This window comes from Centrocercus urophasianus, unplaced genomic scaffold, assembly GCF_019232065.1.
Source record: "Centrocercus urophasianus isolate 14NV4802_14NV808 unplaced genomic scaffold, USGS_Curo_1.0 seq_10, whole genome shotgun sequence".
NCBI classification, from domain to species: Eukaryota; Metazoa; Chordata; class Aves; order Galliformes; family Phasianidae; genus Centrocercus; species Centrocercus urophasianus.
The window spans coordinates 81,243,159-81,257,210 of NW_024884142.1; the positions used below are offsets into that span (position 1 = coordinate 81,243,159).

Consider the following 14,052-nt stretch of genomic DNA (forward strand, 5'->3'; position numbering starts at 1 on the left):
GGTAAGAGGAGCATTTTGCTTATCCATCCTCTTGCTTGCAAGTACTCAATTACTTTTTTGGCACCCATTTATACGTAACTGTTGTATTTTTGTAAATGTAATGGAGTCAGAGTTGATAGATTGTTCTTAAGGAGTCTATACTGAGTTCATGTTATCGTATTTTTTTCCTTCTGGTTATTTCCCTTCATTTCTCATATCTTCGTTCAAATCATGGCAATGTCAGCAGTTTGGTTTTGAATCCTGTGTGCATTTTGCTGTCTGGAGATGGTCTTTTGGTTTGAGGAACAGGTCAGAATGTGGGAACATAATGGGGGAATAAGTTTACTAACTGCTGCCTTATTCACTGATTATTATTAGAAATTATTCCCAGCTTATTGGAATACAATTTCCATTTGAAAATGCCCATAATAAATTGGTGTGAAGAGGTGAAACAATTCCTATTATTTCTATTATTTTCTTAAATTCATGCATAATCTCAGAGTTGCATACGATATTTCTGCAACTCTTTTATGAAATACGTGCAGAAATTGGTTACATTTTATGTTTTCAGTGTTCCTAGCAAACGTGGAATTAATCTGTGTGTTCCTATTTTCACTTTAATGTTGTTCCGGAATTGATCTCAGTAGATTGTTTTGTGTCTGCATCCTTTCATTGTGGTTTCCTTGATAAAAAAGAGCCTGCCACTTTATTTCATGACAAGCATTGTGTATGGTGTGCCTCAATTTTTCGAGAGGAAGGAGGGAAGGAGCACTTCCAAGTGGTTTGATGTTCATGCCATATAGATGGCTTCGATTCCTACTGTGCCAGTTTTCTGGTGTTTGATAAGGCACACAAAGCAGTTATGGGAGAAAGCATATCACTTGTATCCATGGTAACTCAAAAGATACTTTTGAACTCAAAAGGATAGAATAAGCCAGAGTAATAGGTCTCATCATAAGGGCAAAATACAAAAAAGGTTCATGCATGTGCTTTTAATTAGTTGCCAAAAATAGCTAGAATCAGAGATGATGCAATGAAACAGTAATTCTTAGTGCTAGAAATGAGCAACGTTTAAAGTCTGAAGATGTGCTCAACTGAAAGGCTTTTATCTTACCATCTTATGGGTACTCAATCCATGAATACTAATAGATTTTCTATCGTTTCCTAATCATGCTTAGGACATGAGAATGCACGTTGATAAAAGCTCAATCAAGTCTCATATGCCTTCAAGTTTTGAAAGTTCCATGGTGATATTAATTCTTGTGGCAGAGATGAAGCTTTTTATGAATAGCACATGCAATGCACTCTGTAATGTTTTACAAGTGTACCACTGGAAAAAATAAATGTAATGAGTGCTTCTTTATATGAATAATAAAGAAAAGAGATTGAAAATGCAGTTTAGTTTGAGATCAAAGGTACAATATTTTCCAGAATAGCTCTCTTTAATTAATTTTAAAATGGAAAGGTAAGCAATAGAAGGAAAGTGTGAAAATGTAATCTAAAACTTGAATAGATGCACTAGAATTGAATCCTGAAGAACCAAAATAGAACAAAGTACATGGTATAGGACATCTGAATAACCTTTTTAATAGAAATATTTTAATACGATGAATAATCTTAAAGTTTTCTATCTGAACAGCAGCGTTTGTAAGGAATCCATCTTGCATTGCAGTGCAATTCTTCACATTATTTCCTCTGTTGCTATAGAAACTAATTCTAGTGCAGCTGTGATCGCTTATCAAAATTCTAATGTTTCAATACCCATCTCTTATTTTGAGTTGTTTAAATAGCCTTATCTTACTTTGAATCAATCTGCACATTTCATCACTGTGGAATTGTTGACTGGCCAAAGTGTTAATGCAAAGAGATAGCAAATGCTGTTTTTCTCTCTTTCTGCCATCTAAGTTATCATACTTATTGTTAAAGTTTGAATAACAGGCAAATTAAGGCTTTTTCACTTGATAAATAATAAAGGTCAATATTTGCAGTCTAACATTGTCATTTTGATATGGATATTACTCCCTACGCGTAGTCTTAATTATATTTAGTATTTCGTGAACCTTACATTTTTCTAGTTATTAATACATGGTCTTGGGGTGTATCTATATGTGTACTTGTGTTTACAGGTATGCATTTAACAGAAAAATTATGCACAGATATAGTTTGTGAGGTTTTTTTGTTTGTTTTTTGTTGTTGTTAGTGGCTTTTACCTAAAACCTGTATGTTTATGTAATCAAGGTAAAAATGTCAGTGTTGCAGACTTGTCTACAACTAGTCATCTGCAAGGTGTACTGCAGTGGAACTTCACCAATTAACAAAGTATTCTAAATTTCTTTTGCATCTTGTTTTTTTTTTTTTGTATTTTTATTTTATTAAACAGTGAAAGGTTATACTGGTGAGATATTAGTATATAATAAATCAGAATGCAGCAGTATAATTAATTTAACATATGTACAGAGACAAAGCTAAAAGTAGATATATTCACCTGTAAATTCTTAAACTACTGCATTACAGAAGAGACTTTATACATTTGAGGTAATTCTGTACCATATAACCAAGGGTGGGAACCATTCTTGATCCCCATATGTTGTAGAACATATATTGTACAATATATTGTACAATGAATAATGGGTTAAAAAAGACTCAGGAGTCATCTGGTCTGATCTGATTGAAGGAGAGCAGCTAATTTCAGGCCCTAGCTAGCAGAGCTTTTAAAACATTCAAAGAAGACGGTAATGCAGACTCTGAGTAACTTCTGAGTAACCTCTTCCAATCTGTAACCACTCTAATTCCTAAGGTTTTTTTCCTCTCATATTTTATGAGAATTTCCTGTGTTGCAAAGTGTACGTCATCATCAGTTACATACTAGTTTTATGTATTGCTTAAAAATGTAATCTTATTAAGTCTTAGTGCTGAGATAAAAAAAAAAAAAAAATTGACAAAAAATCCCACAGAAATAGCATTCTTGGTGTGAACTGTGTTAAATATCACCCTGCTGTGTATATTTTGTTGTAGTGATCTAAAGACCATGATGACAACAAAAACAGGTAGGATGATAATAGTTCTCAAGACATATGTTGTAATACTTGCTAATCCCGTGGCAGAGATTCTGAAATGCTCCAGCAGTACTTTTCAAAATAATCGCAGACTTTATAATGGGTGTTCACTAATTTCATGTAGAGAGAAATAAATCATTTTCAATTTTGAAATTATCATACAAGCATTTTGCAGCTGTAGATGTCAGACTTTGATTGCTAATTAACTCCTGCTTACTACCTTTAAGTCTCTTGTTCAACAAGCAAAATTAAACAGTAATTTCAGGTTGTGTATATTTTTTTTACTAATACAAGAAAGGTTCACGTGAAACATTTTTTTTTGTTGTTGTTGGATATGCATGTTTTTATTCTGTAACACTGCCTAATATGTTTAACATTTTTAAGTACAGAACCATTTTCACATCACAATTTTCCAGTTAGTGTTTTGTGCAGAATGATATGCTGCCCTACAATCTGTTGGTTAGCATGATTGTTTCTTTGGGTGAATGACAGGGCAGAGTAATTCATCTCCTACTGTTTGATGAGGGCTGAAGCATCATCACATAGACCTTATGTGTGCTGCAGTATGCAGCTTAGCTGCTGTTCTCTGACCCTTGTAAGCAGACATCTTGTGACTTGTAGCTATGACTGAATGAAAATATCTTCACCCACAAGTCACACGTTCATTAAGTGTTCTCAAAATTCAGAAAATTACCTGTTTTGTGAATTATATTGTGACTATAGAAGCATAGCAACAACTTAATCATACTTGACTCATTAGCCTACTAAAGCAACTCATCTGTAACAGTAGGAGTTCTGGAAGCACTGCAGAGAAATGCAAGAAATTTAGTTTTGTGTGATCATGCTTGTGCGTGCCCTGAGAAACTTGTTTGAGGCTTTGCTGGACCGAGTGGAATAGATTCACAGGCTCCCTGTTGCTTAACCCGTGCCTTTTCTGTGCATCTTCCTACTGGATGCATGAAAGAAAGATTTCTTGGTTTGAAAGCTTATCAATTTTCTGTGACTTTACTATGTCTATTTCTCCTTTCTTTTTATGGCACATGGCTTCTGACTGCTTTTCATTCGGTAAAGTTATGGGATCTGTTTCAAAATGAATTTCTGAATTTTTTTAGAATTGTTTTTGTGGTAATACTCTAATTACTGTAGGAAATACAGTTCATTTTACTAAAGGAAGTCACTGAGATGGTGTGTTAAGGAAAGAAGAGAAAAAAAAGTACCTGAACTGACAAGAGAAACTGAGCTCCTTTGGAGTCTCAAAGTCTGAATAAACAATTACCGTCGTCTCACCCTCATTAGGAGAAATAACTGAGGATAATTGTATAATATAAATATAAAATAAAAGTCTATTCTTACAAGCACCTTTCTAATCCTAAAATATAACTAGCCATGTTCTCTAGGTTGCATAGATTTTTCACCTAGAAATATGGATATTCCCACCCATCGTCTTTTCAGATTTCTCTTTTATCTCTTTACTCTGTTGACATCCATTTTTTCTCAGATCTTAACCAATTTTTTACATGTCATGTGTTGTTTTATTTTCCTTTTCCTTCACCTTTCTTTCTCTGTCATTTTTTGTTATTTTACATGTTAGTAATTTTCCTTCCTGCTTGCATCTTTTTTTTTTCCACTGTTTGCTCTTTTTCTCATTTTTTATGCTGCGCCGGTGAACTTCTCTCCCTTTATTTCTCCTCATCCCTTTGCTGATTTACTAACAAGCTGTTACGTTTGAGTCATTGTGCTTACTTTTTCTTTTTGCCTTTTTTTTCCTCTTCCCTTTTTTCCCATGCTGATTTTATTTTTCTTTATTTTTTTCTTTCTCTGTCAGTGCAAAGCTGATGGTAGTAGAAAATTCTGTGGGTTTAGATCTCTAACTAGTGGTTTAGAGGTTTATGTGATTCTGGCATTAAACAATTTGTGTTCTTAGATTAATAATAATTTAGAAGGCTTGAAGTAAAAATGAATTAAAACTACAAGAAACATCATGGGTGCTAGACTTCAAGGATTTGGTTTTAATTCTACACTTCCGTGAAAGGTTTCTGTGTGGCTATGAGCATTTCAGAGTTATATTCACAGCAATCTTTATTGCCTCTCATTTAAATCTGCCCTTCAGTTCTCTATCTGTAAAGTGCTAAACACATTAAATTCTACTATTTCATCATAATATTTGTGTATGTTTAGTTATGAGATAACTAAATCAGCATAATGTAAGTATCCACGATTGCTGGGCAGAAGATTTAGCACATACTCTACCGAAGTAGTCAATGCAAAATCATTGTAGTGCTGCTTTTTGTTAGTGTCCCATGCCAGCATTACTTCTCTTATTTGTTCTCAAAATCGCTATGAAAGTAACATGAAGGAATTAAAGCTATTTTTGTGTTCTTATACTGGAAGCAGTTCTTCCTTGAAAATATCTTTCTTGGTTCATTTTAACCAATCAGGGTAGCAATACATACTACTGAAGAGAGAGCTGAAACACATGGGAACTCTGCAGAATTTTTGGGAAAGAATTACAGAATGGGGTTACTGGGGTGTTTTTGTTTGTTTGTTTGTTTGTTTTTTTGTAGGGGAAGTTATTTTAATCTGCAGAAAGAGTTTGTGCTTAGGGTAGTAGTTATGTCTTATTTAAACTATTTAAAAGTAGGAAAAAATGGAGGAATTCTGATGATTTTGTGACACATTTAAGTGCACTGTATACTTCTACATGGATCTATTACTATCAAATTAGAAATTACCATGAACTTAGAGGTCTTTTCTGGTAACGTTCGGAAACTTTTGTACTACTTGTTAAATCAAAAATAGATGTACCTGATAAAATAAATCATAAGTGTTAATATGTTCAAGAACACTATACATGACTCATTAATCCTGCCTTCTAAACGTACCTTTTCCTTTATTTGAGACTAGAACATTAGCAGAACAGTAGCTGTGTATTGTGGTAGTTTACTAGTATTTGGTTTCCAGATCTCAGTTTCACCTTTTCCATCCTTCATTCTGCAGCACAGCTCGTGTATCGCATGAGTAGTATTAGTACTATTAAACTAGACTGGAACTTGAACTGGAATTTGAAGTGGAAAATGTATTCAACTGAAGTACAGCAATGACAGGAAAAGATTTTCTACAGTCCCTGTCCAGCTACTACAGTACACAGATTCGTCAGAAATGGAAGTTCTCATTAAGGATCAATTACAGTATGTAGATTCTTCAGAGTTTTTTAGCTGTTAAACTCAAAATTCTCTTTTTAGCATTTGAAAATGCTGGAAAGCTGAAGTTCGATAAGGTTTCAGAGAGATGATGAAAGCCATTTCCTTGTCACCATGTCTAGAATATCTATTCTGAAGATTTCAAAGCTGCTTGTCAGTCATCTTTGGCAAAAGTGACTTATGGTGTATTTGAAAAGAAAAAAAAGAGAGGAAGTATTATGAATTTTATTTCATTTTTTTGAGAGTGGTAATCTTGCTAATTTGGAAAAAATTAACAGTAAACAGAGGTGTAGAAGAACATCTGTTTTTTTAGGAGTTAGCCAACATAGCAATTAGAAGTGTGAAAAGTTGGCTACTTATTAAAAAAAAAAAAAAAAAAGTGAAACCAGAATCTAAATTAAATGAAGTTTTTCTGGTTAGGATGTTGAAGTACTGTGGTTATTACAAATACTTTGCCTAAGGAAATACAATCGTGGAAGAGATGGCAGGCAATTTTATGATTTTGTTTCTTTAAGATCAGTGCTTCAAAAAGGCTTTACAGAGTTGGATATAGCCTCAGAAAAGCAGGATTTTTGCAACCTCTCTTAAAATGGTGAAAAAATAATCTTTGGGAAAGATCAGATTTATTTATATTGTATTATATTTTATTACGTGTATTATATACATCAGTACGCGAGTAACACGTTGAACAAATAGTTCACATCTTTGGGGTGTATTTTGGAAAGCTGTTCAGAAAAAAAATGAATTAAACTATTTTCTATTCAAATTACTAAAATACTTTAAAAGAAATCAGAGAATGATAGTAAAATTGTAAGAAAAGGAATTCAAGCAATGCTACTGTATAATTTTCATTCAAAGACAACCAAAATATTTGGGAAGGAAACAAAAGGATTTCTTTGTCAGTTAGTTCACTATAATGTTTTAATAATGGATTTGTAGTTAAATGTTCTAATTTAGGCTAATTTTAGAAAGAGCTTGGAGTTCTTCAGCAGTGTCACAGTTTTCTGTGATTTTTATTATAGAAGAAATATTTCTTCTTGTCTAGTGGACTGTCTCACAAGTCAGTAGTGTAGTAATTGCAGGTAAGAGTAAATTCTTTTTGTCAGCAAACAAAACCAAGCTGTAGTTCTGCAGTCTCGTAATATGAACAGACAAATTACAAAAAAAAAATTTCTATGCAGGTATCAGTAGCTTCAACTCATTTTAGACCTTTTTTGAAGAAGAAACTTGAAAGCAGTTTGAAGAACTGTGTATCTATAAACACTGTTTTAAGTGTTAAGTTTAAATCTGGGGTCAACCTCACAGGGTATGTAAATTTTATAAATATTAGGAAATAAAAGAAAGCTTTAAAACAGGACAAAACAATGTGATTGCCTTTCTTGTTTTTAAATGAATTGCTCGATTAAGGCAGCAGTTCTTCTGTGAATAAAAGTCAGAAATGTGCCAAATGGAAGAAGAATGCTGATAAGACTTTGTCCATTGCCCATAATCACTCCATACCTATTCTGTGTTTCCTTTATTTCATTAAGCAAGACTGATGCCATAACTCTTTCAGAATAGAAATATAGATTTATTTTATTTTATTGTAAAATACATGGTTTTTTCCTCATAAAGTTGCATGTAAGCTTCATTTTAAAGAGAAGAGAGCCCCTAGGTTTCATTCAATATTTAATGTTTGGATTTTATACTGCTCTTAACACGGAGTAATTCAGTCAACGTAATATTTTGGATGGTATAAAAGTTCAAACATGAAAATTCCATTTGGACTGTCTGTGCTGCATGTCAGAAATCTCTAAGGGTATTTAATCATTCAGAATAAGAAAGGTTTCTTTAATTTTTAACCAAGTATTTCATTTTATGTTTTATTTAAATTGTCTTAACATTTACGTAGAACCCCTTGAAGGCTTGAAAAGTTGAAATTTCTTAGACAAAAAAAAAATGTTTTTGAAATGTATGTGGAGATGTAGGAAGAAAATGTAGTGTTTGAATATGAAGATACTCAAGGTAATTTCAAAATGTGGCTTGCAAAATGATTAATTTATATCACAATTATTTGTTTAAAAGGAGCTAGAAACCAGATTCCCCAATAATTTTTTTGATAATGCTGCCTGCCAAAATAGCATGAATATTTATAAGAGTGATATATACGAGAAACTCAAAGTTGCAACGGGGAAGTTAATTATTGCTTATGAGACAAGGGAATTATAACCATAGGGATAATTTCTCTTCCTTATGATGAGATAGAAATTCTTGGAATTATTCAGGAAACATGGGCTAAAGAAAGTTTACTTTTTGCTGCTGCTAATTATAGCTTTTAAGAAAATTAATGAAGATAGCAAAGTCTAAACATTTCAACATGTTTAACATCACCAGCTTCATGGTAAATCGTTGTACAGCCTAGTCTGGTCCACAAGGAAATGACTTGGCAACATTGGCTAAGTGTGGGATGCAGCCCTCAGCGAGTAAAGTGGTGTGCACTATCTTTGGGAGAGGAAAGGGATGATCCTTCTGGATGTCCTGGAGCCCAGACAAACCAGCAACTCTGGCTACCAGAGGTGCTGACTAAGCTGAAGGCTTAAACTTCCAGTCAGGATGGGAACATAACAGCCTTTCTCTCACATCATGTTAATGCCAGTTTGAAGGCTGTGGAGCATTTTACCAGTTTTGGCTGAACAGTGTTGTCCAGATTTGGCACCTTCTTCCATCTGTTTGGGCCAATGAAAGATGAGCTGCATGGGCAACATTTTCCTAGCAGTGACACTATCATAACAGCTGTAAAACACTGGATCATTACCATGTTTGCAGATTTGTACAAGTGCGGCATAGAGGCTCTTGTTCATCACTGGCAAAAAATGCATAGCTACTGGCGGTTGAAAAATACTGATTTGTAGCTATTGTAGTTTCCTTGGGGGGGAAAAAAAAAAGGGGGGAGGCATTACTTTTGGAGCAACCTATGTATTTAGGGTGACAAAACATTTCTGAGATCTTTATCCTGTAAGTTTCTTTTCATCTTTACTCTTCCAGCATTTCATGGCTGGGAGGAACCTCTGGCTAAACTTGACAGGATTTCACTGTGTTTATTCTTTTATTGCAAGTTTAGGATATATGTTTGCTGGCTGGGTTTTTTTTGTTGTTGTTTGTTTTTTTACTGAATTGTTCAAACTGATACTCTAATTTAATATGCTTATGCTCTCTGAATTGGCACAATTTATTTTCTACCTGCTGTGGAGGCGGAAAGTTGTTAGTCTTGTGTAGAAAAGATGCTCCATTTGATTTTAGGTTTTCACTATAACCATTTGCTGAAGAATAACTTCAGCAGCATTCAGTGGTCTTTGGAAAGCATTCTTGGTGTGTACAATTTAGGGCAAATATAACAATGTATAAATATGCACCTTAAAATAAAAATACCATGTATATTTAAAAACAATGATTCTATAAGTAAATATACAAACATTTCAGAACATACTTTCTTTTCAGCTCCAAATGTCTTTCTCCAGTGCAATCAGGGATAGATCAGCAAGTATTTACTCTGCTTTCTTATTTTAAACTTTGGTATGCGAAACATTGTTGAATGATTGATTATTACAGTTGCTAATTCTATGCAGTTTTAAAGGAAAAGCCCAGTATCAGACATTCAGTTTTGTTGTATTCTCTTCTGTCTATAATATCTTTATCTTTGATATCATCAATAATTATGTAATCATGTAATTGAGAAATTTCAGAGAGCCATAACACCATATCATAATTTTAGTGTAATATTTACTGCTGGGAGGAGGAAATTAATTAAGTAAGACTGAAAAGGTCATTTAAAAACTAACTTTAGAGAAGCCTTTTCTGCAAAAACAGGTCATGCTTGCTGAGACAGAGGTGTCCTTAGATTTTTAAAGCTGGTACTGGCTTTTATTTATTTATTTTCTAGAACTTGTATGTTATTTCTGTTTAGTAAATAAGCTTTTAAAAATATGTAGATAAAACCTGCCCCTGTGTTTCTGCTTTTTGGAGATTTTAAAATCACAGCTGCTTAATATTTCTGCTTTTCCTCACTTCTTCCCTGCCTACCTTTTCTGTCATGCAGCCTGTGCAGTTTTCCCATAGGGGCATATAATAGAGTTCATCAAAGTGGAAAAAATGAAGTGAGTTATGCAGCCATTTGTTTACTCGTGTACGACAGTAGTGGTGTTGATAGTTATCCAGAAATACTTTCATTTCTTTCGGCTGCTGAAACTGGGAGTTGAAATGTCTTTTCAGATGAAACTCCAAGTAAAAAAGGATTAAATGGCATCATGCTATTTACTGTCTTCTTATGGCTGTTTGTTGCCTTGTACGAACTATGAGCAGGAATTCTTTTGCTCTGAATTTGGTTAAATATTTAAGTAAGTAATGAAAAGTCCTGTTTTCATGGTATAGAAAGTCAAAGAATGTTTATTGTTTTGTTATGATTAAAATATCAATTTATATTTTAAAATGGTGTTTATCTAGTTTTACAGGCACAAGCAATTTAATCTCCCCCAAAAGTGCTGCCCTGTATCCCTTCATGTTTTGCAATTAGTTTTTCCCCATTACTTCCCTGTGTGATTTCAAGATTCTGACTGTCCTACTTGAGAACGTCTTTTCATGTGTAAGGCTGTATGTGTATCTCCTGAAATGATGACTGCAGTTCGAGTGTAGGATTCCCTGCCTGCTCATTTTTCGTTTCCTGCTCCGTGGGGCTTGGGTTTCAGGAGCACAGAGCTAACTAACAGCAGAGAACCTTCTGCATGCAATGCTGTAACAGTGTGCAACAGTAGCTTGGAATTGCTCTGACAGCGCAATGATCTGGTAGGAGCACTTTGCATTGTTTTTGTTACCAGCTTGTCTTATCTAAAGTTCAGAAAAGCTCACTAGAAGCCCAGTGGAATAGGGAAGAACTCCGCATTCCCCAAAAGAGCTGGTCTTTGAGGCCAGAGAAAAATCTGTGCAGTAGATATGCTCCATAATGAGCTATGCTGTCACAGCTTTGGAGATCTGCAGTGTGTTGTGGCTTCCTTATAGCCAGTGGGTCTGGGTTTGCTTCCCTTGAACAATGTGAACCAATGTGCTTGATGGTTTGGGCATCCATCAAGCCCCAGAAGTGTTTCTGCATGCTCAGATAGATATGGTCCAGTCTTCCAATGGAAAAGATACAAAAAAGGGAGCTTTTCACTTTTTATTGCCTGAGAGCACCACGTTCTGAGAGCGCCACATTATTATACTTTCAACGTTGTTTCATGTAAGGCTAACTCTCTAATTGTTCTGCATAGTTTGTCCAGGTGATACATTGAAATGCTGGTAGTTACGCTGAAATGATTAAAGGGTTGTATACATTATAAGAATTTAGAACACGGACAGGACAATTCTGTATGCAGAATAAAATTAATGATGAAACTAAAACATGGCACCTTTGTCATGTGGGAAAGAAAAGCATTTTCTGTCTTAGTTAGAATCTGAAATCAAGACTTATGTCATTCTAAAGTTCAAACTTCTGTTAGCTTCCTTTCTGGTAGATTTTCCTATATATGAAAGTGGTATGTCTGACAACAGAAAATATTATTGCTTTGAAGTTTTTTTGCATAAGTTATTTCTACATGTGTGTGGTATTGAAATCTTCATTAAAACTTCCATAGCTGACATAAGCAAAATGTGATGCATGTTTTAACCTATCCTTGGTATTAATTTAATTTCATGTACTGCATGTCTCACTGTCTTTTCCCATCGCTGTGTAATGTTGTGTAGTAAAATCTAAGACCAAAAATTGAAAATTATTTGGAATTAGCTTTCTGTATCCATAGCTGTGCATCCTGGGTTGATTTTCTGAGGACACGTTCCCCACAGTTCCATCTGTCCAGCTAGTGTAAGTGTAAAACAAAGATGCTGAGCATCAAGCATTCACCCCAAGCACTAGATTGCTCATGGTGCTATTTTCAGTGGCTGGACTACTTCTACCTTCTTAACACTGGGTATTCTACAGTGTAGCCATTGTTAACAAGTGGTAAAGAATCTCTCTCGGAGTCGCTGCTTCTTTTGTTAATTCAAAGTCAGCAGAGTTCAGTGGTGTGAAAAGGCTCGTTGTCAGCCTTTACTAGTAACTTATTTGTCATCAGAGTTTAATTTACTATCTCCCTGGCTGAGCAACTGCATGGGAGGTAATCAGAAGTTAGATATCATGGCTTTAGGAAGTGTGTTTTGTTTCCTTAATTGGTTTATATCCCACCTGTGCAGAATGTGACTCAGGATACCGAAAGGTTTTTGCAAGGTAAGCATTAAGGAATTCATACTCAACATTTTTGTCATATCATATTTGTGCTATGTTTATTTTTATATGATTTTCACAGTTCATTTTTACTATATATTTAATAATTTGCTTTTTCCTACATTCTTCATCTGAGAGATCATTTCTTTCGTTTTCAGTGAATGTTTTTCAGTAGTACTTCTATCTAGTTTCTCATGTTTAAAAAAAAAAGGACTGTTTTAAATACTCTTTCCAGATATTTGGAATTAGCATTTTCCACAGAACTATTTCAAGAGAAAATAATCAGCAAGTAAGTAAAGAATTTTCTCTTATTCTCAGCTAACTGCATTCAGAGAATGAGAAGAACGCCTCCACTAGATGAACTGCAGCCACCTCCGTATCAGGATGATAGTGGTTCTCCTCATCTATCATGTACACCTTCTGAAGTTGGAGATGGTAAATGTGAATTTTCCCAATGTAGCAACAGTCCAAGATGTTCATATAAGTGTCCAAGTGAGGGAAGCACAGGACATGAAATAGAAAGCTTCCATAACAAAGGATATGAAGAGGATGTACCAAGCGATAGTACAGCTGTCCTTAGTCCAGAGGTAAGCGAAAATGGTCTGAAGTGTCATATAGTACAACCTTTCTGTAGCTTTTTTTCCTAAAAAAGGAATTTCTGTACAGAAATTTGAGCACTTGTGTTACAGCTTATCCTTAAAAAAAAAAAAAAAAATTGTTTGTCAGAAAATATAATATAGTTATTGTTATGATGTCCCAACTTTCAATCGAGTTCCCAAAGAATGCAGATTATTTTGGAACCAGACAGAAACTTTGTCATTTTAAGGATTGAAATAAAAATTCTTTTTCTTTCACTTATTTTTTCTAACCTAAATTAAATCTAATCTTTTACATTAAAACAAAAGCCAGAGAAACAAAAAGAAAAAAGGGATTAACACTTTCCATGCTGAAGCAACTGATTATGTAAAATGTCTCAAATGGTGAGGGGAAAAAAATTACAAAGGTTTTTTAAAAAATATTTGATGATACAATGGAGATCTAGACCACTTAATTTCCCCCTCTTCCATTCTAAGCGATAGTGATTTTTATTAATCATTGCTACAAAGAAATAATCTATCATTGACATGTCCTTGATGATTTTTGAACAACCAGTTACTGCGCTGGTATGTAATGGGTAAGTGTGTCAACTGCTGTAGTGTGCAGAAAAGGCTTTTTTTGGTATAAATCTCCCTTTTGATTTTTTTCTCAAGTTTTGAAATGCGTGCCAGGGAGCAATGCTGATGTGTCAACAGCTGTTTCTGTCTTAGGAAACCTTTTGGTAAGCTGATGTTGCATTCTGAGGTGCTGGTGTAATATATGGAAGGCTCACCTTCTGTATGTAAGCAAGGTCCTCCAGCAGACAGCTGCCTACACGTGTCTGGTGGTCAGCTAGGGAAACAATCTGTGAATTTCATTGCTGAAAAAGACGTAGTGTGTACATATGATCCTCAAACTATAATAAATTACAGCAAATCTCTTTTTTCTTCCCATTATGTGTCATGCCATTCAG

At 34.4% G+C, this 14,052-nt stretch overlaps 1 protein-coding gene across 1 annotated transcript in view; it reads left to right on the forward strand.

The window, feature by feature from the left end:
- SYT14 (synaptotagmin 14) overlaps positions 1 to 14,052 on the forward strand; it is a 65,524-nt gene that overhangs the window by 30,064 nt on the left and 21,408 nt on the right. The window contains exon 4 of the mRNA XM_042820979.1: positions 12,822 to 13,090. Coding sequence (XP_042676913.1) covers positions 12,822 to 13,090 — 269 coding nt within the window. The remainder of the gene's footprint in view (positions 1 to 12,821; positions 13,091 to 14,052) is intronic.